General features: G+C 46.1%; 1 protein-coding gene across 6 annotated transcripts in view; it reads left to right on the top strand.

Annotated features, from left to right (window-relative positions):
• SEC16A (SEC16 homolog A, endoplasmic reticulum export factor) overlaps positions 1-12,953 on the top strand; it is a 421,944-nt gene that overhangs the window by 79,835 nt on the left and 329,156 nt on the right. For all 6 annotated transcript variants that reach the window (XM_078641918.1, XM_078641921.1, XM_078641919.1 and 3 more), the window contains exon 8: positions 454-596. In XM_078641918.1, coding sequence (XP_078498044.1) covers positions 454-596 — 143 coding nt within the window. The remainder of the gene's footprint in view (positions 1-453; positions 597-12,953) is intronic.

The following is a 12,953-nucleotide window of genomic DNA, read 5'->3' as shown; positions in this document are numbered from 1 at the left end:
CTGCGCGTCGGTAAACAAAAGGTAACCTCTGGTGACGTCAGCGCGCCTCGCGCGCTGACGTCATTGATGACTAGGGCGGGGGGAGGCAGGGGAAGGTCTTCCCCTGCCATCCCCGCAGAAACGAACGAAATCGGGCTGACTCGGGGAGAGCGCTGGCGCTTCCCCCAAGGGTGGGGCTCATGACGAGCTGGGCTCGTCATCAGCGTGCGAGCGCCCTACTCCATGACGAGCCCAGCTCGTCATCAGCCGCGAAGGGGTTAATATTCGATTTTTGCATGCCAGCATCAAAGTTCTCTAAAGTCCATTCTCCTAATTTTGTTAGTGTGAGTTTCCTGTCCAATTTCTGCTTATAGTCTGACTTTGTCCAGAAACCCAGAATAATACATCTAATTATTAATTTTAGATTAGAAGAGTATACTATTGCTTATAGTTTGTTTTTTATTTTAAATGTAGTTCCAGCAAGACCTTTAACCCCAGAGAAGTTTTCAATTCCACACGTATGTGCGAGGTTTGGTCCAGGAGGATATTTCCTTAAAGTTCTGCCGAACCTGCCTTCTGAAGGACAACCAGCTTTGGTTGAAGTGCACAGCATGGAGGTATGTATAAAAGCATATTGGAGTGGAAGGGGTACAATGTTTGTGGATTATGAATATTGGAATCGATTTGGCAAAATAAAATCTTTTATGTCCTCCTATCGTAGTTGTGATTTTCTTTTTTTTCCCCTTCCTCAGATTCTAAGTCCAACCTTTATCAAACTGTGGCACTCAGACATCCTATGAACTAATTCACTATGGTTAGAGTCTCCGTTTGCAGCCAAATCTAGGGCCTGATTTAGATCTTGGCGGACAGGTGACTCCATCACAACGGTGATGGATATCCTGTCCGCCGAAATCTAAATCCCGTAGGATATAATGGGGATTTAGATTTCAGCGGGCAGGATATCTGTCACTGTTTTGATGGAGTAACCCGTCCGCCCGATCTAAATCAGTCCCTTAGTCTCTGAAAATCATGTTAGTCTTAACAGGTTGCAGTATAGGTGGGTATATTCATTAACAAGATGCTGTTTGAGCAGAAATAGAGTACTTGAAACATCTGGTCCACAGTTTTCTACATCTGTCTAACTTGTACATGGATCCAACTTTTTCTTCCCATTCAAGCTCACAGCTACTTATGACGTGTTTATTCAATTTTAATTGATGGGGCTCCGTCTGCTCTTAAGGACACTTTCTCCAAGCACATACACTGCAACAAAACATACTTTCCTAAACTCCTTATTAATGTACCTTATTTTTTAATTCCAGCTTTATTAATTCCAAAGCCTAAACTTGTAAAAGCGTTTAGGAGCCTTGCCTGTGATAATTTGGTCAGTTGACCGGGTAGCCTTTTTTGCTGTGACAACAGGTTTAACTCCTATTGTTTCATGCTAATTTCTGGTTGTCAAATATTTTCTTTCTATGTGCACCTCGCCAAACTGAGCCATATTTTAGCAATTGTTATTTTACAAAAGTTTCTCAATATGTTCCTTTCTTTGAGCTCAAATCATTTATACATAGAAACAGGTCAAACAAAAATGTATGTTTTCTCATCAGTCAGAACCAGTCTTAGCTTATTTTTTTATCATCCACAGCAAACACATTTTTCTATTCTTAGAAGAGAACCTTTTTGATATTTAACCACCGTTAAAAATTGAATAAATCGTCCTAATTTCTTTTCCTTTGCCATATAAGTAAATACAACCCAGTAGGAGTCACCTTGACGTTTATATTTTCAAGACAAACTCAAGATCAAAATGGTAGAGTATGTGTTTATTGGTTTATTGTACTTTCCCTATTGAGTGTTAACTTTTCACATAAGGGTGCAGCACATCTAATTGCAGAATACTTTACATTTGAGGCTTCACACATTGGATAAGGGTTAAACTAAGATTTGCTTATGTTTAACTGTTATCTATATCCTAAAGCACACGTATGCCTCTATAATCTCCACCGTGGCTTGGTATTCCTGGAAGGGAAATGTGGGAAATGTTAAAGCAAAATATCCTCCTCATGCACCATGACTTTAAATCCTGGGTACTCGCAGACAGTTACTTAGGGCCACATGCACAGTCTGGTATGTGCCTGAGGGTCTCATTAAAGCCGTAGCATTCCCAAGGTGACAGAGTAGAGTAGAGTAGAGTGGAGGATTATGGGAAGGGGGAACAACGCACCTTTTCCAAAGATTTCTGGAAAAAGATTTCTTTCAAATCTTTATTGTACATTTTGCATTCTTTTACCTGTAGGTTACAAAACCAAAAATAGATGAAAAATATTATGTTCATTTTAACTGACTGCACCCCCCACCCACCCTCACTGACTCATGATCACTTTCCTTATCTTTTTTCATGCACCTCCGCTGTCCTTTCCGCTAAGCCATGGATGCCTTGCTGATAGTACACGCTGAACTTGCTGCTGAAACAAAGCCCAAAACCAGAAAAGCATGAACAGCATGCTTTTGCAACATAATTTTTATACCATTTCCGATTCTGTGCTCTGTTTCTAGAGTCATTACAACTTGTTCTATGAGCAGGGCAGTCTTGCACTAACTTTAGAAACAAAGTCCTGGAACACAAAATGATGCGGCTTGCATAGCAGAATTAACGGCCTAACGGCTAGGGCGCTCGACCTCGGACCTGGAGGAACTGGGTTCGAGTCTCGGTAACGACGCCAAACTTCCTGTGATTCTGGGCAAATCACTTAATCTCCCCGTGCCTAACAAAAATGAATGTGTGTCCTAATGTAACGTTACTGGTGCTATGTAAAGCGCTCTGATACCCGATTCGGTTCGGGTCTAGTTCGCGCTATATAAAACTGCAAAAAAACCAACTAAAAACGAACCTCGAGCAGCTTTCTCTGCTGCATCCAAGAGTCCCTGAGGAAGCTCTCCGGGCCGCAAGGAAAGGTCTGCAGGGCCGCCAGCGAGCCCGTAGACCCTACTTTGAGTAGCACTGTTTTACATTATATTCCTCGACTCCAACCCCTTTTAATGTAAAACTAAATTTTATTTTTCAAGTCTGCTTCTACTAAGACAGATGAGCTCCAGGAAATGAGAAATCTATACCTTCTGCCAGGTGTAAGCTGAAAGTAATATTGGGATTCTCATCTCACAAATACACATGCTGTATGAGAGTCCCACAGACTCTATACTAAACCTATTAATACATAGTGACACACAAGGTCACCTAAATGAATGCCACAACAGGACTGCTCCTCTCATTCGGCACATTTTAGTGAGTTTACAATATCACTCATTAATCTGGAGGCACAAGTCTCTGATGCCCAATGAGTTTAATTTTTCTTAAATTTATTTAAAAGCCTGTTAGACCTGTCAGCCCTAGGGTGGTCTTTCCCCGTTTTTTTTCGCCCTTGCCTTTTTGTTTCTACCACCTTTTTTTGTTGGACCTAGGTCTCTGGGCGCCTTACCACTGCTAATCAGTGCTAAGGTGCAGGTGCTCTCTCCTACCAACATGGCTGCCACAGGCCCCGGCTACTGCGGAGTGGTCTTTTTAGTAGCACCCTAGTAGCCAGGAGCTGGCTGGGACCTTAAGGTACTGTAGCAACACTAGCCCGCCTTTTCTGACCATAGCTAGACTGTGGAAGCTCCTGGAACCTTCCGGAATAGGGGACTGGTCTCACTTTGCCGCCTTAGAGAGTGGTCACCTGACCTAGGGATATTTAAGAAAAGGAGGGAAACCTTTTTTTCAGTTGGAGCATCACTGCACCTGGGGGAACCTGCGCAGGAGTCTTAGGCGGTAGGGCCTAGGGGATGTACCTATACCACTGGAAGTGACTGGGCCTAGGCACTGACTTCTAAGTTGAGTAAGGGACTCTATCAAACCCGCTCGAGCCAAGCTACCCCCGTGGAATTGGTGACCCCAGTTCTCACATTGGTGTTCAGCGGTGGGATAAGGACCTGTGGCTGTGCAGCACCCTCCAGTGAGTCAGTGTGCGCTGCAATTGGACACCTGTTGTGTAGGCAAGCTTACCTAATTGACCCCCACTGTCTAAAGTGAGTGTGCAGATTCCTGTTTTTACCTATTACTGTTACCTACGTCCTAGTGTGTCTCCTTTAAATTGTCCGGGTCCCCACCTGTCAGCATGGAGTTTGAGCTGGCCAACGTTGAATTGTATACGGTGGTGCAGCTGAGGGACTTCTGTCAGGGGATGGGGGTGTCTGTCGGGTGAAGAGCCAAGGGGGAGGAGCTTCACCGCTGCGGCCCGGGCTTTCCTGCACTGCCCCGCGCTGCCTGGGAGTCCCCTGGGTACCGGGGAACACCGCCGCAGCCCGCGCCAAGTCACAAAGCTGTCGCTATCACCGCAGCGGCCCGGGGATTGCTGGTGCTGCCCCGTGTCGTCCGGAAGCAGTCTGGGCCTCGCTATCACCGCCGCGGCCTGGCGCTTGTCTAGTGAGGCCCCTGCTGGTGTGCATCATTGCGGCGGCCCCCGGAGCCAAGAGAGGGCCGCCGGAGTGCAAAGTGGGCCGCGCTAGGCCCTGAAGCAACTACACGCATCACGTGACGGGGCGTCGTCAAGGACTCCGTCCCCGCCAGCGCCGCACCCTGATGTGCTGTCCGTCCGAGCCCCTCGCAAGCGAGCCTCGGATTGGCTCTGGGGACCCGCCGACGTCAGCCCTGTCTGGCCATTGGTGGAGGCTGCCGCGCCTCTTCCTTGCCGCGTCCTCGCCGGTCCCGGGGCCCCAAGGAGCTATCGGAAGGCCCGGGTCCGGTTTCCCCACTTCCAGCACGGGGGCTCCGTAGAGGAGCAGAGCCCCTCCTGCTAGCCGGCGCCATCCCTAGTAGGCCTGCCATACCGGCGAGGGGGCTCCTGAGGGAGTGCGAGCCCCCGCCTGGTTGTAACCTGCACCACTCACCTGCTGCACGCCACAAGGCCCCGAGAGGGCCGAAGAAAGAGGTAAACCCCCGGGATGGCTGGGGACCGCTCCTCCCGCCCCCCCCCCCCCCCCCCCCCCCCCCCCCTTGGGAGACTGTTGTTGGGCCCGGTTGGCCCCCTGTTGCACGGCTGAAGGCCTAGAGCCAGGCACAAAGAACCAAGGCCCCTGTACTGGGCGTTAACAGCCCTATCTGAGTGGTGCTCATAGGGACCCCTAGTTAGGGGAGTGTTTTCTGCCAATGGTGTCCCTGTACTGGAGGTGCCATACAAGTAAGGGTTCATTGGCGCCACTGACCCATCCCTGAGCTTGGGTATAATGTAAGGTTCCATCTCAGAGTGACCCAGGAAGTACTGTGTTCGTTGACTTCACCTGCTTAGGCCAAGGTATGCTAGGCCTGCCTAATGAAATGTTGCCTGTTTCTCTACAAGAGTGGTTTTACTTCTGCTTAATGAAATGTTGGCTGAGTTCTGAAGGAGTGAATTACTTACCTTTGCTTTCATTAGGAAATGTTACCTGCGTCCTCATGAAGCCGATTTACTTCTGCCTACAATGAAATGTGCTATTAGGCTAATGCTGAATTGATTAATTGGTTGCCCTGAATGATTTGCCAGCCCTGATTTTTATATAGATAAAAGTGTATTGATTTTAACAAACCACCTGGAGTGGTGTCAGTTATTGCGTGCGTTTCCTGTCTCAGTGTGAGTGTGTGCTGCACTGCTACTCTACACCTAAGCTTTCGGGTACCTTCCCGCTCGCGCCAAGCTACCACCGTGGAATTGGTAACCTCACAAAGCCTGCCCAAATAATCGGTCCATAATATACTCCTGATTAACAGAAGAGTGCCCAGTTAATGGTGATGCTAGTACCAGGGATAATCACTGAAATAATTATTAATATAAAATCCTTGCAAGCAAGAGGCCTGGACAGTCTACCTGCAGTACACTATAAAGATGGTCCCCTCTGGTGGGCGGATGTTCTGAGTCTTTCTTTTTTTAAAGTGGTTTCATCCTAAATTCTGACTCCTGGTGGGGTGCCATCATAAATCCTGTCCATAAGAAAGTTTCCTGGGGGGACTAGGCAAATTATAGATTAATTTCCCTTTTAAACTCAGCCTCTACAATCTATGCTGAAACTGTTCAAGTCTTTAGAGACTTGGGTGTTTAAGCATTGCATTATTCAAAAAGAGTAGGAGGGTTTTAGGCAGAATCATTCTGTAAATCCAGTATTTGTAAAGCGCACAGTTACCCAGAGGTATCCCGGCGCTGGGGGCCATCGGGAAGATTAGATGAGCTATTGCCCTGAGTCACATTGTGCTGGGCTGACCTGCCGTCGGTGCCGGGGATCGAACCGTGAGCCCCAGCATCTGGTCAGTCGCCCTGGCCTCAGCGCCACACCTATCTCCTGTGATTTACCACTGTTTTTTGTTTGAATCTGTTTGTTGCTTTTTGTTGCTTAGCTACTTTTTCATACTTACAAGCATGAGAATGCAAATTAACTTTTACATCACTTTATGGCATGCCAACTTACTCCAAGACTCAGTGTTATAATAAGCGCATGGACATCTGAACTGGCTGTGGAAGCACCTTCCAGTGGCTCTTGTCCAAAGTAACTTTCAGTGTATCAGGTAACATCAATCAGTGGAAATACAGCCATATTGACTATGAGTTCAGTAGCATAAATGAGAGTCCAACAAGTCAGGGCATATACCCTGCACAATAAGTGACAATATGCAATACCAGGGTCAGGAAAACTCCAATGCCGGATGATCAGTCTTTTGACCAACAGTAAGCCCAGATCTATAAATCGGGACATGACCTTATGCTGCTTGCTCATTTTATAAATTACTTACCTCCCATGTGTTCAAGATGGCTCGGTCGGGGCAGTGTACCAGATGGCTCATTACTCCCATCCAGTAGAACTGTAAAATGGGACATTCCCATAGCATATGAATTATGTTGGCGTCTACCAGCTTACAATCCGGGGCAAGCGGCATTGATGCGATGGAAATATCTGTTGCTATTGTCAGGGGCTAGATAAGCATTATACAAACAAGGAGTCCAAAAAGTCTCTTGATAAAGGGATGTCCAAACTGAATGGACAAACCAGCTCGCAAGAGCTGAAGAACTGTAGCACTAGCGAACCACTCAAAAATAGCAAATAGTGAAAAAAGAGTGAGAAGAACACTTATGATGAGATGTAGAACAAAGAACCAGAGAAGGGCTCTGTAACTGGTTAATGGTATCCCATCATTACACATATCGTGTCCAGTGTCATCATCTGGGCTACCAACAAACTATACTTTGCCAACCCTATATCCATGAGGAAAATTGGCGAAAATGTATAGTTGTACCCTCATTATTGAGTTTCTTATCTCAAGAGTAGCAAGAGAGGATAAGAAAGGTGCAGCATAACAACAAAAAGAGTGATTTAAAAAGAATAGGCAACAGAGACCGTGATAATTGATCCAAAACAGTTGCCTCAAAGATGTCTTCCTATATAAAGTGCAGAATGATTAATCAAGAGTAGTTACAGTATCTCACTACCCTTATGGTCGACATGTTTCAGCTATAATGGGGTAGAGAAGACTCCCTAGCTTTCTTCAGGACCTTGATGCTAGAACGAGGAGCATCAGTGCTGTCACCATTATTATACATACAATTTTGTTGAATAACCAAAATGAAATAATTTCAAATCCTCCAAGTGGGCATCTGAAAAAGAATTACAGGAGGAACTAAGACATAGAAATTTAAATACATACTGTATCTCTTCAAAAAGTGTCAGACCAAACAATTATAACAGCAGTGGTAAACTTACCAATGCGCCAAGAGGACATAACCTCACCTCACCGGGCACTAGCGTGTGTCTGAGAGGTCCCGCTCTGTGGAAGAAATTAATACACAGAGTAGGAGAATACAAATGGGTGATAATATAAAGAGAAAAGAAGGCAGTGCAAAAGATAGAAAAAATAGAAAATAACGTCAGACATAGTCTATTTCTGACGGAACAATGTCTGTAAATGAAGAGTATCTTAGTACAGACATTCCGTAAAAACATTAGTATGCACAGCGCATAACCTCCCTGTCAGTACGGCAAGAGTCAAAGACAGACAGGAGGCACGCTAGAAATCCAGCATTTTGTCTAATTGAAAATGTGTGTACACTACTCTGTGGAAAAAAAACGCTGTTTTTTTGCAAAGTATGTAGTGTGCAAAAGCTCGGGGTCTGTTTATTACGAGAGGGCACTAATCCGGCCCGAGAGTTATTTTTCTTACTAACCTCGCTCTCAAATGGCGGCAAACAGTTTGTGATGTTAGTTAGGGTAACCTTTAATCTGAGCCTATCACAAAAGTGGCATAAAGTCCCGGGCATTGTAAGGCTTGTGAGGCTTGTACAGAGCCGGGCTGCGAATGCCGACATCTCTATCCCATCCTGTTTAATGGGTGTAAAAACAAAACCGAAAAAACCGTCCTACCTTTCCGTCGGTACCTCGGGCCGAAACACCGCTGGGGTGGAGGTGCGGCTTCCGTATTCGGTCCCAAGTTTTATACGCTTAACACATGAGTATGAAAAACTCGGCGCATAGTGAGCACGTCAGTCGTATTTTGCGTTATGCCGGTGTCTAGTCGACTTTTTGTTTACATCAAATTAGCATCGGTCTCTAGACAAATACTTAACCGTTCTATATGTTTTTATTCAGACAATATATTAGGATAGCTCAGTAAGCTATAAATCAGTAAACTATAAATCAATAAACTATAGGAAGAACCACAATCCTGATTGACATCGCGATGTGCTGTGTCAATGAGGCAGATGGTTTCGAAACACTTACTTTAGTTATTTCCTACTACTTCTGGTCAACAATATCTATTTGATAAGTGACCAGAGGTCGATTCAATGTTGATACGCTCTATGACCTACAGAGGTGTATTTACTGTGTATGGTGTAATGTCCTTTAAATATGTAAGATGTTGTTTCTCACAAAAGGAGTCATTATGCATGGGCAAAAATCATTATTAAGTAAAAATAGGACCTACGAGGGAGATAAAGACTAGTTAAAGTTACGATCTTTGGCACCGCAATTTCAAGGATAAGATTTCGTGTTCACCCTTTACCAGCACAAGATATCCACACAATAAAAGTACTGATGTTGTTGTGTGTTAGGACATTATTTTTTAGACAGGGACACCCATGGTATCGAATCATTTAAGCCCTGAGTATCGCTTGATAATCTGAAGACCCACCTTTGTTCTTTCAAAAACAAAAAGTTAGAAACGTCTGATACATGTGGGGGGATGTAAGGTCTCTCCAACACAGTCCAGTCAAAGTCTTCTGCTTGATGTTTTTTTTCGAAAAAATGTCTAGTAAGTCCTGTCATGGTTTTCTTGCACCTGAAGGTGCTTTTGTGTTCAAGCATACAAAGTTTCACTTTCCTTGTGGTCATCCCGACATATTTCAGACCACAAGGGCATGTCATCAAATATATCAGGTGATCACTATTACAATTCGTATAACTACGTTGCACCCAGGGTTTGCAGGTACCAATATTGATTGTTTTGGAAGGCTTTGTCTGCGGGCATATTGCACACGAACCGCAAGGATAATGTCCCTGGACTCTAGGGAGATCCCATAATGTATTTTCTTGTTGTTGTCTATGCACATGAGGCCTGCTGTGAACCAGTCTGTCTCATGTTAGTGCTCCGTTTCAGTGAAAAAAGGGGAAGAGGGATCTTGACTTTGTCGTAATTAAGAATGCGCCAATGGTTATGTCTAGAAGGGCCTCTCTGTTATTGGAGGCTCTTTTGTACTCTTTTTTTTGATGGTTCTTTTGGGATACTTCCTGTCTTCTAGTTGGTTCGTAAGAACGGCCGCATGTTCCTCATATTTCTCCTTTGTCGAACAGTTTCTCCGAATGCGGAGAAACTGTCCGAATGGCAGATTCTCCCTGAGGGACTTCGGATGTTGACTGTCGAATGTTAATAGGGAGTTACATGCCATAGGTTTGCGAAAGAGTTCGCTCTGTAGCCCTTAATTTGTCCAGTAGATTGAAAGGTCGAGGAACGCTTTCCTTTGTTTATCAGCCTCTACTGTGAATCGCAGGAATTTGTTCCTAGTGTTCAACCAATCATGGAATCTAGAGATGGATTCATAAGGGCCCCGCCATACAACCAACACATAATCGATATAGCGTTTCCAAACGCTTATCGAATTCAGAAAGGGGTTGGATGTGGCTAGAACATATTGCTGTTCAAATGTATGGACATACAAATTTGCTAAGCTCGGCGCAAAAAGGGGCGAGATAAGCCCTGTGTAGGATGATCAGCTGGATTAAGCGAAAATAGAGTGTTGTGTGGGATGTAGGTAGGGCTTTCTAATAATGACCATTCCCTGCCCATACATGGGCAATTGAGATCTGCCTCCCACTGTCTGCAGAGAGATGCAAGCGTTGATGCTGTGTGCGATCCAGCCAGCGTACCAAGTGCCTGCCCTGACCAAGGTTGTGACGGCACTGGATCGGAAGATGCATGGGAGGCTCACTGGTTATGTTGCCCCAGTTTCTCCTCAGTGCCCTATCAGGAAAGTGTGTAGGAGAAATTGTCCAGGAGGAAGGCCGCCCTCTTACGCTAGTGACTCCTAGGGTAGGAGCACTCATCCCTATATAGATCTCCAAATGATTGAATCCCCGCAGTAGTCTAGGCTGAAGGCTCCGCCATGGTGGTGATGCATTGGCCATGCTGTGTTCCCACCAGCACTAGTGCATATGTGACCAGCTGCCTGGTGAGGTAGAGACTGCAGCGATAGCAACGATGTGCACCTAGCAGAAGCACAGGACTGTGTTGCAAAGGGCGAGCACAAGGGTGAAACCATTTGTAGATGGCAGTTAGGTTCCAGGGCGGCTGTAGAGTGGCAGTGTCCTTCAAATAAGAGCTCGCAAGCCATAGCGCCACCCATTGGGGTTGGGCCGCCAGATAGTAGTGCTCAAAATTAGGCACTGCTAGACCACTGCGATCTGTCGGCTGATAGGGCTTGGCAAGTGCCCCCTGGTTCTACTTGTGGTTCATTTGATGCTCCTAATCACACTTTAAAAGGTGTGGAAAAAGGCATGTACGTATAAGGGTAAATTAACAAAGTAGTACAGGAGACGAGGGAGCACCACCATCTTGAGTAGAGCAACTCTTCCAACCACCGACCGAGGTAGTGTCTTCCAAAAAGTGTCATCTGAGTGTGCAGCGAAGAGACCGCACCTGTCCAGTTCCCAACCAACAGATCCGCAGGGGATCGATAGACTTGAATCCCCAAATATCCGAACGTGCGTGGCTGAAACGGTGGGGGATTGCCTGCAGGCTAATGTCTTAGCTAGGTGTGGTCTGGGAGAATGCGAATAGACTAGATTTAGCCCAGTTGAAACATATGCCAGAGAGGTCAGCAAAATGATAGTGTGTGTCCGATACCCCACAAGGAATATAGGTAGCATCTCTCAAGTAGATGAGCAAGTCGTCCGCATAAAGGGAGACTGAGTGGGTCCCGTCCCCCAAGAGGTATGCCTCATGTACCACCTTGTGCAAGCAGATGGGCTGCCAACCTCTCAACTGCCAGGGCAAAGAGTAACGGAGATGGGACATCCTTGACCTGTACCCCTGCCTATAGTGAACAAAGCCGAAATCATGGAGCCCGACTTAACCCTGGCTGATGGCTGTGTGTACAGCAAATGGACCAGCCTTATTAATCTGACGCCAAAACCATGGCTAGGCAACACTTTGAATAGGAAGGGCCACTCCAAAGAGTCAAAGGCCCTTTTTAAATCCAGGACACACTGCAGAAGGACATACAAGTGGGGCACAGTGCATAAGACTGAATAATCGCCACAGATTAAGTGAGATTGAAAGGGATGGGACAAAAACGTTCTGGTCAGAGTGGACCAGCCTCAAGCCCAGCAGTCCCAGACGGTTGCCAGAATGTTTGCCAAAATTTAATGATCTGTATTTAGCAATGCTAATGGCCGGTGTGAGCCCAGGGCCCTCAGGATCCTTATTTGGCTTTGGTAAGGATAGGAGGAGTGCCTACCAAAGAGACTGGAAGGCAGGAAGTTTCTAGTGACTCCTCAAATATTGTTTGCAAGTGTAGAACCAGCTGCGCCGCATAGGCATGACTGGCCACCGTTTAATATCCTGGGCAGTGCCAGGGAGGTCAGTAGCAATTGTAGGAAAAAATCTGATGCTCTTTTGTTGACTTACGTGACGCTTTTGACCGGGTCAATTATTGTGTCCTCTGGAAAAAATTAAGTAGGCATATTCTGTAGGATCTGCATAAATGATACAAGAATTTCCCAGTAGTAATTGGATCTAGGTTGATTTGAGGTGCTTCAAATGGTCTTTGAACACTATCATAAAAAATTCCAGTGGGAAATGATATTCTAGCTCCCCACCTTATTAGCCTCTGAACTCCTGTGAGCGTTACCAAACACTAATTCTGTTTCACCAACAATAGTTGATGCTGACAGTCTTGTTGTTATGTACTACACTTGGATTTGCAGCTCAAATCTGTTCTGTCAATTCCTATTGTGAATTCAACAGACTTATTGTTAATGTGAAAAAGACTAAGCGGGTCATTATGATGTCGGACCGACATCTTTCCCCGCCCACCTGCCATTAAACCCCCCCATATTACAATGGCGGGGGGGGGTACAGCGGCAGGCAGAAAGACCGTCTGCTGCTTTTCCGCAGGCAGACAGTCGTTACGATTGCCTGCCGTGCGGACCCGGGCCATAATATGGTGGTGGCGCCTAGCAGCCACCGCCTGCCATATTATGATGAGTGCGGATTTCGGCCTTTTCATGGCGGCGATGCTGACATGGAAAGGCATGCGGTCTTTGGGGGCCCGTTGAGGGCCCCCGTGGTGTTGGTGGGGGTGCACTTGGGGTGTACCCATGTTCCCCCCTTCATTGGCATGCACAAGGTGGCAGGCATCGCGCGGTGCCTGTCACTTTGTGCATGTCAATGCACAATATGCAACTTTTACATTGCGGCGGGT

This window comes from Lissotriton helveticus, chromosome 5_1 (assembly GCF_964261635.1).
Source record: "Lissotriton helveticus chromosome 5_1, aLisHel1.1, whole genome shotgun sequence".
Lineage (NCBI taxonomy): Eukaryota > Metazoa > Chordata > Amphibia > Caudata > Salamandridae > Lissotriton > Lissotriton helveticus.
The sequence above is the reverse complement of the archived record's forward strand: the minus strand, read 5'-3'. Positions and strand labels throughout refer to the sequence as shown.